This window comes from Schistocerca americana, chromosome 5, assembly GCF_021461395.2.
Source record: "Schistocerca americana isolate TAMUIC-IGC-003095 chromosome 5, iqSchAmer2.1, whole genome shotgun sequence".
Classification (NCBI taxonomy): domain Eukaryota; kingdom Metazoa; phylum Arthropoda; class Insecta; order Orthoptera; family Acrididae; genus Schistocerca; species Schistocerca americana.
Window position 1 is genome coordinate 53,619,271 of NC_060123.1, and position 14,015 is coordinate 53,633,285.

Genomic DNA, 14,015 nt, shown 5'->3' on the forward strand with positions numbered 1-14,015 from the left:
GCAGTGGCGAGTGCTCAACTCGATGTGACAAGCGGACAGGAACTTACAAAGTTATCCATATTACGTGAAGTAAGATAGTTCGTAGCCCACTGGGTTCATGAACGTGGATTATATCGGGACAGGACAGCTGAACTGTACAATAACTTGCCTTATATCACTGTCCTCTTGCACAGTGGTTTAGGCACGCATAAGTTAGAACTTTTGACAAATGTTTCAGAATTTTCGCAATGAGTAGTTATAAAACTCCTTTTCGTAGCTATCAAATATGTCCATCTGAATAATTCCAAGGCAAGGTAAAATGTTTTCGATGTAGTCGTGATGGTTTATGAAAATCTTGTTGAGGGTAGAATCCATACTATACCTCAACTTCCTTAGGAATAGTTCTCCAACTACCAGTTGATCTCTTAAGTGAATAATCACCTACTGATACACCTTTAAATTCTTTCGGAATGCTTCCTCGTGGTAATGCTCGTGGACGTAAGGCAGTGAAATTACCGTAGCAGTTTGGTATTTCCGTCTGCCAGAAACGCATTGTTGGAATATCTGGACACTTCAATCCAAAGCGAAGAGTCAAATCGAATACTTCCCTTGCTTCTCTCTTGATCCGTTGTTTCAGTCAGACAATACATAGGGATTGCTCGTCGCGATTTAGTAGGCATGATGGTGCGAGCACTTTCTCAATGTTTTAATTTTGAAAAAGTATTGTCAGCATGATGATGTGAGGTCATCAGTACTTTCTCGTTATTTGATTTATGAAAGAATACGATTTCCTTATGGACGTAAATGAACTCTTGAGGTGGAGGAGGAGGAAGACACTGATGAAGAGCTGTTCACAAGTTCAAAATTGAATTTTTTTTCAGTCACCTAGGGTAAGTGCACTGTGCGAAAAAGTGCAAAATCATCATTGGCGGAACATTATCGCACTCCTTCCATCTTACGGGTCTAGGAATCGCCCAAAAACACAGCCGACTGAATATAAAGGCACAAAATTTGAGAGTTACTACCTTCATATACATAGTTAAAGGCTACCTAACCAGTGACAGTCTGTGCGAACGCGCACAGGCTGCCTGAACTCTAACGGGAATCGTCAACTTCGTGTGCGCGAGTGGAAGGGCAAATATCTATTAGGTACATTACGTATGTCGATTGTGGATAGTTGGGAATGCGGGTGTCACGGGAAGCGTGCAACGATGGATAGAGCGCCTGCCATGTAAGCAGGAGATCCCGGGTTCGAGTCCCGGTCCGGGCACACATTTTCAGCTGTTCCCACCGAGGTATAACAACACCACTTGTCGGCAGCTGAGGGTTTCAGTTAATTATTTAAAATATGAGAGTGTTTTGTAATCACAGCCACTGATTTTGTACGAGAGCCTTTGCCACTACATGAGAGACTGGATATAGCAATTTACAAATTAGCTAGTTACTCATCTACAGACGATAAAGGGTTGTTAGTAAACAATTCGGTTTCGCTAACTCATCATACTTCAGCATATATGAATCTGTTTTCTTCTGATAGAGATAGATTGTGTTTCTCGTGAGTTAAATAGAGGAAACAAATAACCTGCTGGCCAGCTCAAAGGTTTTTTTGTTTCATTCCACAGAAAATCTTACTCATAAAATTATTAAAAATCAACAAGACTGAAAATTGGTCGAGCTCTTAAAATGGAGAGAGAGAGAGAGAGAGAGAGAGAGAGAGAGAGAGAGAGATTAGATTACGGGCTCTGAAATCTGCTACATAAACCAGCATCTCCAGAACAGATGTTGGAGAGTTTTCGCGGCTTATCAGATGCGCTATTCGAAAACTGTTTGCCTGAAAACCAGACTGGGGAGTGCACGTCATCATACTACACGCGTAATGTAACTGCGACGTTGACAGTGAACGGGCCGATGCCATCCGAGTGGTGACTGAGTAGGCGGCGAACACAAGTGTGGCCCTTACGCTACCTTGCGGTACGCCCCGCCACTACTTGCTCACGCTCTGAATCGCCGTAATTCACACAGCGGAGCTACTCAGTGACTACACATCGTGCTGGCTGCAGAACACGCGTGTACACAGAAGGCGACGGGCCCTGCACTGCTGAAGACAATGCGGACCCGCGGCGGAATCGGCCAGGTTTAGAATGGGACGGGACGACAAAAACATTCCTGGCGGAAGCGCGCAGCTGCCTCCGCGCAGCGACAAACAAAAAGGACGAGGAGGAAACGGTCGGAAGGAAAGGTGGGAGGAAGGGAGAGAGAGAAGGCAGGGGAAAGGAAGGGAAGGGAACTTAAGAAGGGGCGGGCGGCAGCCTTGTGGACGAGCAGAGCGCGGGCCGGCCGCATTCGACTCGCCTCCGCCTCGCTCCCAGCTTGCTTCCCGGCTCACCGGTCAGACGCGCCGCGCGGCTTGGCTCGGCTTTTTTGCCAGCAGGCGGATACGCGGCGGACCGTGGCTGGGCGCCGCATAAGAAACCACACAGTCCAGTGTCCAACTGTTTCTTCTCTCTCTCTCACTCTCTCTCTCTCTCTCTCTCTCTCTCTCTCTCTCTCTCTCTCTGAAGCCGCAGTTGCGGGATGCCCGAGGTAGACGGCCGACTATCGAACGCTGCAGAAACAAGTCTCGTAATAGTTTCACTCTCACTCGTCCTGCACCACAATCTAGCTCAGTCACTGTGACTGTATTTATGGTTGCCAGGCCCAAAAATAGAAAAACCGGACTCCGCGTTATATTTACCCGGACCTTTTGCCCTAAATGCCCAACTACCCATTTAGAGAGAAGGCAGTTGGATACTTTCAGTCGTAAATTAATAATAAATTATACCCAATTTTTTCCAAGCTCAAACTTAAATGTGCTTAAAAGTCACAAAACAACCAGTAAACAGCATTATTGTTGTAATAATCAAAAATATTCTGTTCTGTTTGTTTCTCCTATATTGTTTGCATCTGGCGCACTCTTCTGTTGCTTATACTGTGCTGCCATCTCTAACACAGTGAACTTCCTGGTAAAGAGACAGTCGTCGTCGTCGTCGTCGTCGTCGTTATGCTTGTGTGCGTTACGAGACATTTTGTACCCGTTGAGCAATAAAATTTTGTTATTATCCTCCTATGGTGAAAATCAGTGTTTCTGACAGACACACCTTCAACACTTAACGATTTGACAATTATGATAGCTACTAACAAGGGAACCTCCCCATCGCACCCCCCTCAGATTTAGTTATAAGTTGGCACAGTGGATAGGCCTTGAAAAACTGAACACAGACCAATCGAGAAAATAGGAAGAAGTTGTGTGGAACTACGAAAAAAAAAATAAGTAAAATATGTAAACTGAGTAGTCCATGCCAAAGATATGCAACATCAAGGAAAATGCGAACTCAGGGGCGACGTGGTCTCGTGGTTAGCGTGAGCAGCTGTGGAACGAGAGGTCCTTGGTTCAAGTCATCCCTCGGGTGAAAATTTTAATTTTTTATTTTCGCAAAGTTATGATATGTCCGTTCGTTCATTGACGTCTCTGTTCACTGTAATAAGTTTAGTGTCTATGTTTTGCGACCGCACCGCAAAACCGTGCGATTAGTAGACGAAAGGACATGTCTCTCCAATGGGAACCGAAAACATTTGATCGCAAGGTCATAGGTCAACCGATTCCTCCACAGGAAAACACGTCTGATATATTCTATACGACACATGACAGGAATATGTTGTCGAGCCACCTAACTTGTAAACTTGGCGAATGGGTAAAAAGATTCTTCTACCTTGCCCGATTTAGGTTTTCTTGTGGATGTGATAATCACTCCCAAAACAGTGATGAAATCACAAGTTTCTCTCATAAACTGCAACAAATGAATGCAACAGTTTCACAGTCGCACAGTTTTCCCTGTGCTCTGTCAAAACATATGTTTTTAACGTTTTCAAATTTTTCCGTGTGTACACCGTCAAATCCTGCATATGTCCAAGCAAATCTGAACATGCCCTGGAACTTTGGAGAGCGAAGTTGATTGTGTGTGTGTGTCTGAACTTTGATAATTGTCTGAAAAAAAAAAAAAAATTAAAATATTCGCTCGAGGGAAGACTTGAACCAACGTCCTCTCGTTCGATAGCTGCTCACGCTAACCACGGGACCACAGCGCTACGCAGGTGGCACGGTCCTTAATGTTGCCTATCTTGAGCATGGACTACTCAGTTTGTATATTTTGCTTTTTTTTTCATTGTTCTACACAACGTCTTCCTGTTTTCTCGACTGATCTGTGTTCAGTTTTTCAAGGCCTATCCACTGTGCCAACTTATAACTAAATCTGAGGGGGGTGCGATGGGGAGGTTCCCTTGTAAGTGCTCGGTCTTGTTCTTAATTGCTTAGCCTTTTTCGTTAAACGATCACGTATCAAAATAAAGTAATGCTTCTTCATTAAACAAAATAACAAGTATCCGTTCTTCTGGCGAAGGCACAGCTTAGAATACTTTGCCTGGCACGTTCTGTGCGCGTAGCGTGGTGGTGACACTGTGTGTTAGGCTCAGATAAAAGACGAAACATAACAATTACATGGTCGGTATACCTATATATCCTCATGGTTATTCGTCCTTATTTCTCGCTTGGCAAGGGCTTTAATTTTGGGTTCTCTAATTCGTCACTACGAAGCCTAACAAAATCCGCACATGCCAGCGTTCTATATACTTACTTGGCGGGGCACGACCGTAGAAAGCTCGATATGCCCGGCTAAAGCTGCACACCCCATAGTTCATTCTCTTTCAGTCAAAACTTGGCAAATATGCAACTACAAACAGCGACCGCTGTACGAAGGGCACATTTTTAATACAGATATTGCCGTGCCTACAACTAGAGGTCCGTGCAGATGTACACGTAACAGTAGAATAAAGTAATTTATGTAAGTCTTGGAGAAAGGAGAAAATTGGAGGAGACGAAGCATACCACCCATTAGATGGTGCATGCTATGTTATTCTTCTGTCGCAGGTAACGTTCAGTTACATGCGAATACTTCGTGTACTCACATTTTACAACTTTTAGATGGCTGATAGCACGAGAAAAACCATCGCTAACTGAAGTTACAACACAATACTGGAAGCTTTTAGTACCGTGAGCCGTGTGACACGGTTGCACAGCGAACAGCGGCGAATGGCGAGATAGTTCTCATATCTCACAATATAAACGCCGCTGGGTGTATTTACACAGCATTCAGTCTTTCTTCAAACGTTTCCGCAACTGTTACGTATAGGCTTAAGATCGAATGTTTTAGAAATTTGAAATTAAACATGAAATTCACAGAGAAACAAATGCTTTGGCTAGAGCTGCTCTTGAACAGAATTGCACCAGCGTCAACCCGCAACGAAAATATTTACTTTCAAGACGATGAAACAGAGCATGAACTCAAAAATGGTTCAAATGGCTCAGAGCACTACGGGACTTAACATTTGTGGTCATCAGTCCCCTAGAACTTAGAACTACTTAAACCCAACCAACCTAAGGACATGACACACATCCATGCCCGAGGCAGGATTCGAACCTGCGTCCGTAGCGGTCGCGCGGTTCCAGACTGTAGCGCCTACAACGGCTCGGCCACTCCAGCCGGCTAGAGCATGAACTATGTAGCGCTTTTGCCGAAAAATGGACTGAATAATGCTTTACAGAATTCACCTAACACATCAAGTATCGACGGAATACTTTGTAGGATGATCCGAAACATTCCATCTGGGGTACTTACTGCACTACAAAGGTTGTACAGTGAAATACAGGTGTGGTCCAGTACCTCACGAACAGACTTCAGCCAAACAAAATGATATTCTAAACCCGATGTCTTACAGACCGATAGCACCATTTTCGTGGTCAAAGACGCTTGAAAGAACGATTAAAAATCGATTAGAATGGTCGATCGAGAAGAATAATGGTTTTCCCAAGACCTAGTTTGAATTTCGGAAGGGAAAGAGTGCTCTTGAAAAGTTAGGCATTTTGAGAACTGACATTCAGCGGACCTTCGTGAGCAGATTTTCCCTGTTTTCCGTATTCTTTAATGTACCTGGAGCTGATGGCAATGTGGAAAGCCAGCGTCGGTTGCCTCATTAACATAATAAAATGCCCACAACTTTCATGTTGTCCATGAGATACACTGTATTCGTAAAACTATTCTTGTTCCAACATCTCGCTCCACAGTAGCGCATAGTGGTGTGCGATACCCAGCGGCAAGGGTCAGAGAACTATGTGACAGCGTCATACTTCCTTCTGGAATGGTTGTCTGTAGCTTCAGGGTGCTTGCAGATTTTTTACCGTCAAGTTTCATCTTAGTTTAGGCATGGTGAAGGTAACTAGCCATTGTAGTGTTCCTCATGGGTGGCATGACGGAAACACGACAAATACCAAGTTAAGAAGTAACAGCGAGTTTCCCCGAGCATATGAATTTATATAAGGAGATTCAGATGCTAAAACCAGTGGCCGTACTTGGCACTTACCCCAGCTTTGGCAATTACCCGGCTGGTGCGAGCCGCGTGAATAGAGAGAGAACACGCTGACGACTCCACCAATCATGTTCAGCTCCACTTTGCGGAGAACGCATCGTGGTGGTGGAAGGGTGGGATATCGGGGAGACCGACGCTAGTAAAAATTAGGGGCGTCAAAAGACTTATCAACGGCGCCGATCAAGAGTCTATATGAAGCATCCCACGAGGTGGTCGAGTGCTTCGAGTCTTCCGACATCCGCGTGTAGTCTGGGCCGTTGATCGATTACATTGTGCAAATAGTTGCACACGCGTATTCTTTTTTGGTTAAATGTGCAAATTACTTTTGGTGCTGTCACCTATGCAAATGATGATGATGATAAATTGCTGAACTGCTCCTAGCCTACCGTCCGTAACTGTCACCAGACATGCCAACTTACAAAAGCGAAAAATCAGGAGAATTTTAGCGCTGTACTATTGTGAATTACAACACATCTCTGACAAAGTTGCAATAATTCAGTACCTGTACCTGGCACAGCCATACTGTTTCGCAATTTCTGAATCGGGAAACATTTTGCGAAGCAAAGGTCCAGCGTGGTCGGCACAGTTTATAGTCAAGTTATGTTCTACAATAAATGAGGTAAATAAAGCACCGGCATTCGTCACAGAATCTACATTTTGGGGTTTACACGAGAAGTTAAGTTTCTGGTCCAGTTCTACACAATGGACAATCTCCTTGTGTTTTTTAGTTTGCACATGTTTAAGAATGCCGCATTTCCTACCATGAGCCACTGAAAAGTCACATCTACATAGACTACAAAATGCGTAAGTTTGTCCCTCCCTCCATTCACTTAAACATGGAAACTCTTCCTTACATACGTTTCTGAACACTGCATCATATCTCTTCGCCATCCTGCACAAAAAATAATCAACAACTACTTCAGAGTACACAAATTACGCAGCAGAACCGAGAACACTATGGTCCTACGTTCTAGACAACGGTCATGTAGCAAATATGCAAACCCTGGTGCACCGTTTCCCCCTATATTCCACTTCAAACTCCCCTAAATAATTTGTACCACTGTCGGGTAAGTGAGCGGATGGGGGGGGGGGGGGGGGGGGTGAAGTGGGGGGCGGTAAAAGGGAGTCAACAATGAAATTGTCGAGTGGAGGGGAGGGGAGGTTAGTAATCCTTAATATTTTTCCCCCCTGAAACATTTATCCCTCTATTTACCCCAGGCAGCTTAATTCCCCCTAAATTTAGGAGGAAATCCCCAACTTGGCAACACTTCCTTGTAGAAAGAACAACGCTAATCACTTCTTGTCGCTTGCGACGACTATCGACTACTCCTTGTCCACAATAACTTTACGACTGCGCTGGTGCTACCAGAAGCGGAGGAAATTGGCACTGGTTGAAAGATATTCATTCGTCTCCGAACGCTGCCAGCGACAAGTTCCTTACTTCCTTGTGGAAACGAAGCGCGAGCTACGCCTACTGCCGTTCCCGTCAGCCACCGCACCAATCTGTCAAGTTAACATAGACAAGTAGCAGCCATACATTGTCATCCACCAATATACCGAAGGGGCGGGATTTTCAAATAGTAAGGAAAGTACTGAAACTGCTCTGAAAATCTGGAGATCGGACTTGACGGTCGGGAGATCGGGAGGAAGAAGGAAAAATCAGGAGTCTCCTCCTTAAATCAGGAGCTCTCTCTCTCTCTCTCTCTCTCTCTCTCTCTCTCTCTCTCTCTCTCTCTCTCCCCCCCCTCCCCGCCCCCTGTCACCCTCCATCACGGTGTCTGCGCAGGTGGGGCCAGAGTTGAGCGAGCGTGCGAGATGACGAAGTGTGCCGGGTAGAGATGGGTCGAACTCGTTCATTCTCGTGAACTACTTCATTCATTTCACCCTTTGCCGTGAAGCGTTCAAATGAAGTAGTTCACTCATGAAGTACGGAAGCCTGGCGAAGTTGCCCAGTTCGCCGCTCAGCCGCGGCTAAGCTCGCTTCGCCTCGTTCGTACAATAAAGCTTCGTAATACTTCATAATTTTACCAACAGATGGCCGAATTATGCAGTAGCGTGCACGCAACGTTTTATGCTCTTACAGCATCTGAGTTAACTTAAATAGAGCATGGTCGAAGGCGACAAAGGAAAGAAACAGAGAAGCCCGTCACATATAAAGAAGGTATTACATTTAATCTTGCTCGACATTTTCTCATGAAGCGCCCAAAAAAGCCTTTATCTGCCAAATGAAACATTATTTGTAGTTTCCGGAATGGCAGTCCATTTCATTATTTGTTGTATTCATGGGCAGAAAACTAGGGCTACCAACGAAATGCAGTCCAATTTTATGTTCCTTTTAAAATTTAATCCAAAATAGAATGAGTATGTTTACCACTGTTACAAAGTCTATACACCTACTTTAAGTAATTATTCAGAAGTTTTCCTGTAGATTTTATTTTTGTTGAGAATAATAACCCTCCAGATTCAAAACGTAAAGTGTCACCTGTAGTCATTGGTACGATTTCACGTAAAATCCCTCTTTCAGTGTTATCAACAAACCTTTTACTTTCATGTTGGCTGGGCGTGCACACACAGCCAGCCTCTTCGTTTGTATCTTTAATATTCATTTGTCTGCAAGCGCTGCCAACGGTAGGCTACCCGTAGACGCAAAGTTTAACTGCACAAATAGTCACGGGTAATGATGTCAGCACTGCAGGAAACAGCTGACGCTGCCTTCCCCTCGCCCCTCACCTCCGCAACCCCCCGTAAACCTATCGTTCCCCACGAACACCGCGCGATTCGTCGACAGGCAGTAGAGGGAGGACTGAAGTGAAGGGAAGATGAGTGACGTAGCGCCGATGTAGTGGAAGAGGGAGAGGGGAAGAGAGTGAGTGAACTAGAAAAAAGTGTGGAGTGTGCTAACTGTGAAGAGTTTGAAGTGCCAGTTCGTTGAAATTGAGTGGTTAGTTCACGAGCTCCCCACCACTAGTGCTGGGCTTACCTTGGTGGTGGCGGTGGCGCGGGATCCGTTGAGGACGGGCTTGTTGGTGACCTGGACGGCGAGGTGGGCGTTGTCGATGAGCGGCCAGGCGCCCTCGACGCGGCACGTCTGGTACTGCCCGGAGAACGTCTTGAGGTGCGGGTCCCCGAACAGGCCGCAGTGCACGTGCTCGGCCGGGCCCCGGTAGTCGCACTCCGCGTCCACCGGCGGCGGCGCCGCCGACACCTCCGGGGGCTCCACCAGGCCGGGTTCTGCCAAACACAACACACCACACCGCTGCCTTACAGTAACCTCACATTACATACGACGCACTTCCAGTCAGCTACGTAGTATCCGCACCATCACAACAACCAGAATGCCATTGCTGTTGAGGACTTCTGCCCAACCACTGATTTAATGCAGCTCTCCATCTCTGTATAACTACAAGGGGGGGGGGGGGGGGGGGGGTCGAAAAGTTTCTAGACCAACAAATACAGAATGATAGAAATTTCATAATAGCAATTTCTTTTTCAATACGAAACCTGTCTAAACTAATACACTTGCGAGCACGCTCAGTTAACTTCCGAAGACCATTCAGATAAAAGGTCTTCGATTTTGAGTCCAACCAAAGTTCAAGGCGTCAATCACTGCATTATCATTATCAAACAGTCGTCCTTTGAAGTCTTTTTTAGGTCTGGCAAAAGAAAAAAAGTCTGATGGAGCCAAATCTGGACAACACGGCAGACGACGTAACAGTTCGAATCCACAGTCACGCGGAGTTTTCAGTGTCGCGAGGTCTTTGTGCACCGGTGCGTTGTCCTCATGCAAAGGAACTCTGCGCGCCAATTTTCCGCACCTTTCTTTCTTCCTCTCTTCTCTCAAACTGCGCAGGAGTGTGCAATAGTATGACGCATTGATAGTTACGCCCTTATGCATATAATCCACCATAATCACCTCTTGTGCATCCCAGAAGGCCGATGTCTTCACCTTACCAGCTGATTCTTGCACCCGGACTTTTTTTGGGGTAGGTGATGAAGGAAGTTTCCATTGCTGTGACTTGTTTTGTCTCAGGATCAAAGTGGTGAACACAAGTTTCGTCCATTGTCACATACACTGCAAGAAAGCCGTCTTCATCCGCTTCAAATTGGTGGACGACTTCTGCACAACACTGCACACGCTCCTGTCTCTGATCTGCATTCACGTCTTTCGGGACCTACCGACACGAAACTTTCCACACTCCCAAGATATCCATAACAATGTCGTGAGCACGCTCATGGTATCTTCCAAATGTGGTCTCAATGTGCTCCAACGTTGTTCGACGATCCTGCAAAATCGTATCGTCAATTGCAGTCACTGTTTCATCAGTGGAAACGCTGACAGGCCTTCCGCTCCATGGCGCATCTTCCACACTCACCCTTCCACGTTTGAAGTCGGACACACAGTTTCTCACTGTGGAATAAGACGGAGCACTGCCCTTAAGTGTATTCCGCATGTGCTCCGCAATTTTATTGGGCGTCATTCTCTTCAAGTAAAGATATTCGATCACAGCACGGTTCTTGATTCTCTCGATATTCGCCATTTTTCTTACACTACGGAATACAACGCATCCTAGCGCAAAACTAAAGAAACTGGATACGCGAAATTTGACTTGCATACCCACAAAGGGTCACCATGAACGTAGGTGGAGGTGTTTGTACGAGACACTATCTCGGGCTAGAAACTTTTCGACCACTCCTCGTAGTGCAAGCTATTTTAACACAGAGACTTCCAAGAGGCGTTTGAAACACGAAGTCTCTATAGCGGTCCAGCCCACTCCCTGTACAAAGACAAGGGCAAAATAAAATTAAAACTGTTGTTTTAATCTCGAGTTTAATGGTAGTAGGCACGGGACTGCAAAACCCTTCATTAAAGAACCAATGATTGTAGTTCGCTTAGTTTTGCACAAAGTAATTTTCTGAAGCCATCCGTAACCAGAGATAGCCTGCCTGAGCGCGGGATGATCAGCTGTTGGGGACGGACAAATTTCTGAGTTTACCAGTCGTTTGATTCATAAATACGTCTAAATGGCGTACAACTGCAGAAGATCGAGTGGCAGTTGGTTTCAAAAATCCACGCCAAGGTGACACTTGCGCGGATGCACAGACGCCTGGCAACATGCCAATAACGCCAACCTGTGCGTGGGCGAGCCCAATAGGCCCTCGGCTGGAAAGTCTAACCGACCGTCGGCGCTTGCGCCCTCACTTGTGTTGTCAGCAGGGAGCTTCTGACGTCTCAGAAAGTATACGGTGTGTGAAGACCCGATATCACAAAACTACCGAGAGTCGCCCTCTGTTCGTGACCAGCAGTCGTGCGGCAATATAAGCCATTTTTCGCTGTAAGTGTTCGTTTCCACCGGCACTGAAAAAAGCCAACCGTTTTTAAGTGTAACTATTCCGTTTAGAGCGCGAGAGATGAGCCTCCGGTGTGACCAACGTTAATTCGGTAGTCTTTGCCGTGCTGCCCCTGTCCGTATGCTCGCAATGTGTTTCCAGTCACGGCTCTTTATTATGTGCTTCGCATCCTGGAGTTCACCTTCGTTAAGTTGCATCAAAAGTCTCTAGTGATGGGAATAGTTATCGTTCTCTTTGTTCATGTTTTGTGTCTTTCCATGTAATTATGGATCGGCCCACAGCAAACCTGAGCATCACATGTGTATTCCGAAATGGTTGACTGGCTAGTTACCACATATTCGTATCGAGACAGCCTCTCGTTCAGTATGTTTACGAGAATACACATGCTTTAGGTTTAGCTGTTACTCGTCTGTAATCTTACCCTGTTCTCTCCATTAACTAATTAATATCAATCAGCGGCGTCATTACGGTCCGGAGAGTGGCAGATCAGCAGCTGCGGTTCTTCTAATCTGATGGTAGGGGAGACTGTCACAGGCAGAACCCTTGCTTCTTTCATTTCCATCCCACAGAAGCCAAAAGAAACGGGCGACCTGCATTATATTCGTTTCACCCTGTAATCGGGCTTGGTCTCTTACAATATTCTCCTCCACACTTCTCTCCTTTACAAACTTGCCCATTCCTTGATGCCTACGGAGGTGTCCCATTACCTGGTCTGTTGTTGCAATCAAGTTGAGCCATAAATTTATTTCCTCTTTCATTCAGTTCACTAGCTCCTCATTAGTTATCCTATCGTCACATTCTGCATTCTCTCGTAGGACCACACTTCAAAAGCTTCTGTTCCTGTGCGGACTCTTTATAATCTACATTTTCTATCCTTGTAATGCTACACTCCGCATAAATACCTTCAGGAAAGACTTCCTAACAAGTAAATTTATTTATGAAATGTGAGAATCACAGTGAACGACACAGCGACTGAAAATTATAAGGAGGCACCGATTGCTAAATCTTTTATTTCATTTTATGGTAAGTTTCAGTCTGAACGATGAATATACAAATTTACCGATGCGAACATTGCAATAATTCCCCTGTGTTAAGTTCCTATGGAACCAAACTGCTGAGGTCATTGGTCCCAGTGAAAATGTGCTTAATTCATTAGACAAAAAATTGCAGGCAACTGGTATATTTTGTGATCTGTCAAAGGCATTTGACTGTGTAAATCACAATATACTTTTAAGTAAACTAGAATATTATAGTGTAACAGGAAATGCTGCAAAATGGTTCAAATCTTATATCTCTGGCAGGAAACAAAGGGTGTTATTAGGAAAGAGACATGTATCAAGCTATCAGGCATCATCCAATTGAAAAGTAATTACATGTGGGGTCCAACAAGGTTCCATTTTGGGGCCCTTACTTTTTCTTGTGTATATCAATGACCTTTCATCAATAACATTACCAGATGCCACGTTTGTTTTGTTAGCTGATGATACAAACATTGCAATAAATAGGAAATCAAGTGTAGTCTTAGAAAGATCAGCCAATAAAATATTTGTGGACATTAATCACTGGTTCCTAGCCAATTCTTTGTCACTAAACTTTGAAAAAACACACTACATGCAGTTCAGAACTTGTAAGGGGTGTCTCAAGAGCATATGTCTAACATACGATGACAAGAAGATAGAAGAAGTGGACAGTGTTAAATTCTTGGGATTACAGCTTGATAATAAATTCAACTGGGAGGAGCACACCACAGAACTGCTGAAGCGTCTTAAGAAATCTCTGTTTGCAATGCGAATTTTGTCAGACATATGGGATATAAAAATGAAAAAGCTGGCATACTATGCTTACTTTCATTCCATAATGTCATATGGGATTATTTTTTGGGGTAATTCATCAAGCCAAGCTAAAGTTTTCCGGGCACAAAAACGTGCAGTAAGAGTTATATGTGGTGTGAACTCAAGAACATCCTGCAGAAGCCTGTTTAGGGAACTAGGGATACTGACTACTGCTTCCCAATATATTTATTCCTTAATGAAATTTGTCATTAAAAATATATCACTTTTTCAAACCAACAGCTCAATTCATGGAATCAATACTAGAAATAAGAATAATCTTCACAAGGATTTAAAGTCACTTAGTCTTGTACAAAAAGGTGTGCATTATTCAGGAACACACATTTTCAATAACTTGCCAGCAACCATAAAAAGCTTAACAACCAATGAAATTCAGTT

General features: G+C 44.7%; 1 protein-coding gene across 1 annotated transcript in view; it reads right to left on the minus strand.

The window, feature by feature from the left end:
* LOC124615644 (repulsive guidance molecule B-like) overlaps window positions 1-14,015 on the minus strand; it is a 333,849-nt gene that overhangs the window by 49,673 nt on the left and 270,161 nt on the right. Inside the window, exon 6 of the mRNA XM_047143655.1 lies at window positions 9,419-9,669. Within this exon, the coding sequence (XP_046999611.1) occupies window positions 9,419-9,669 (251 nt within the window). The remainder of the gene's footprint in view (window positions 1-9,418; window positions 9,670-14,015) is intronic.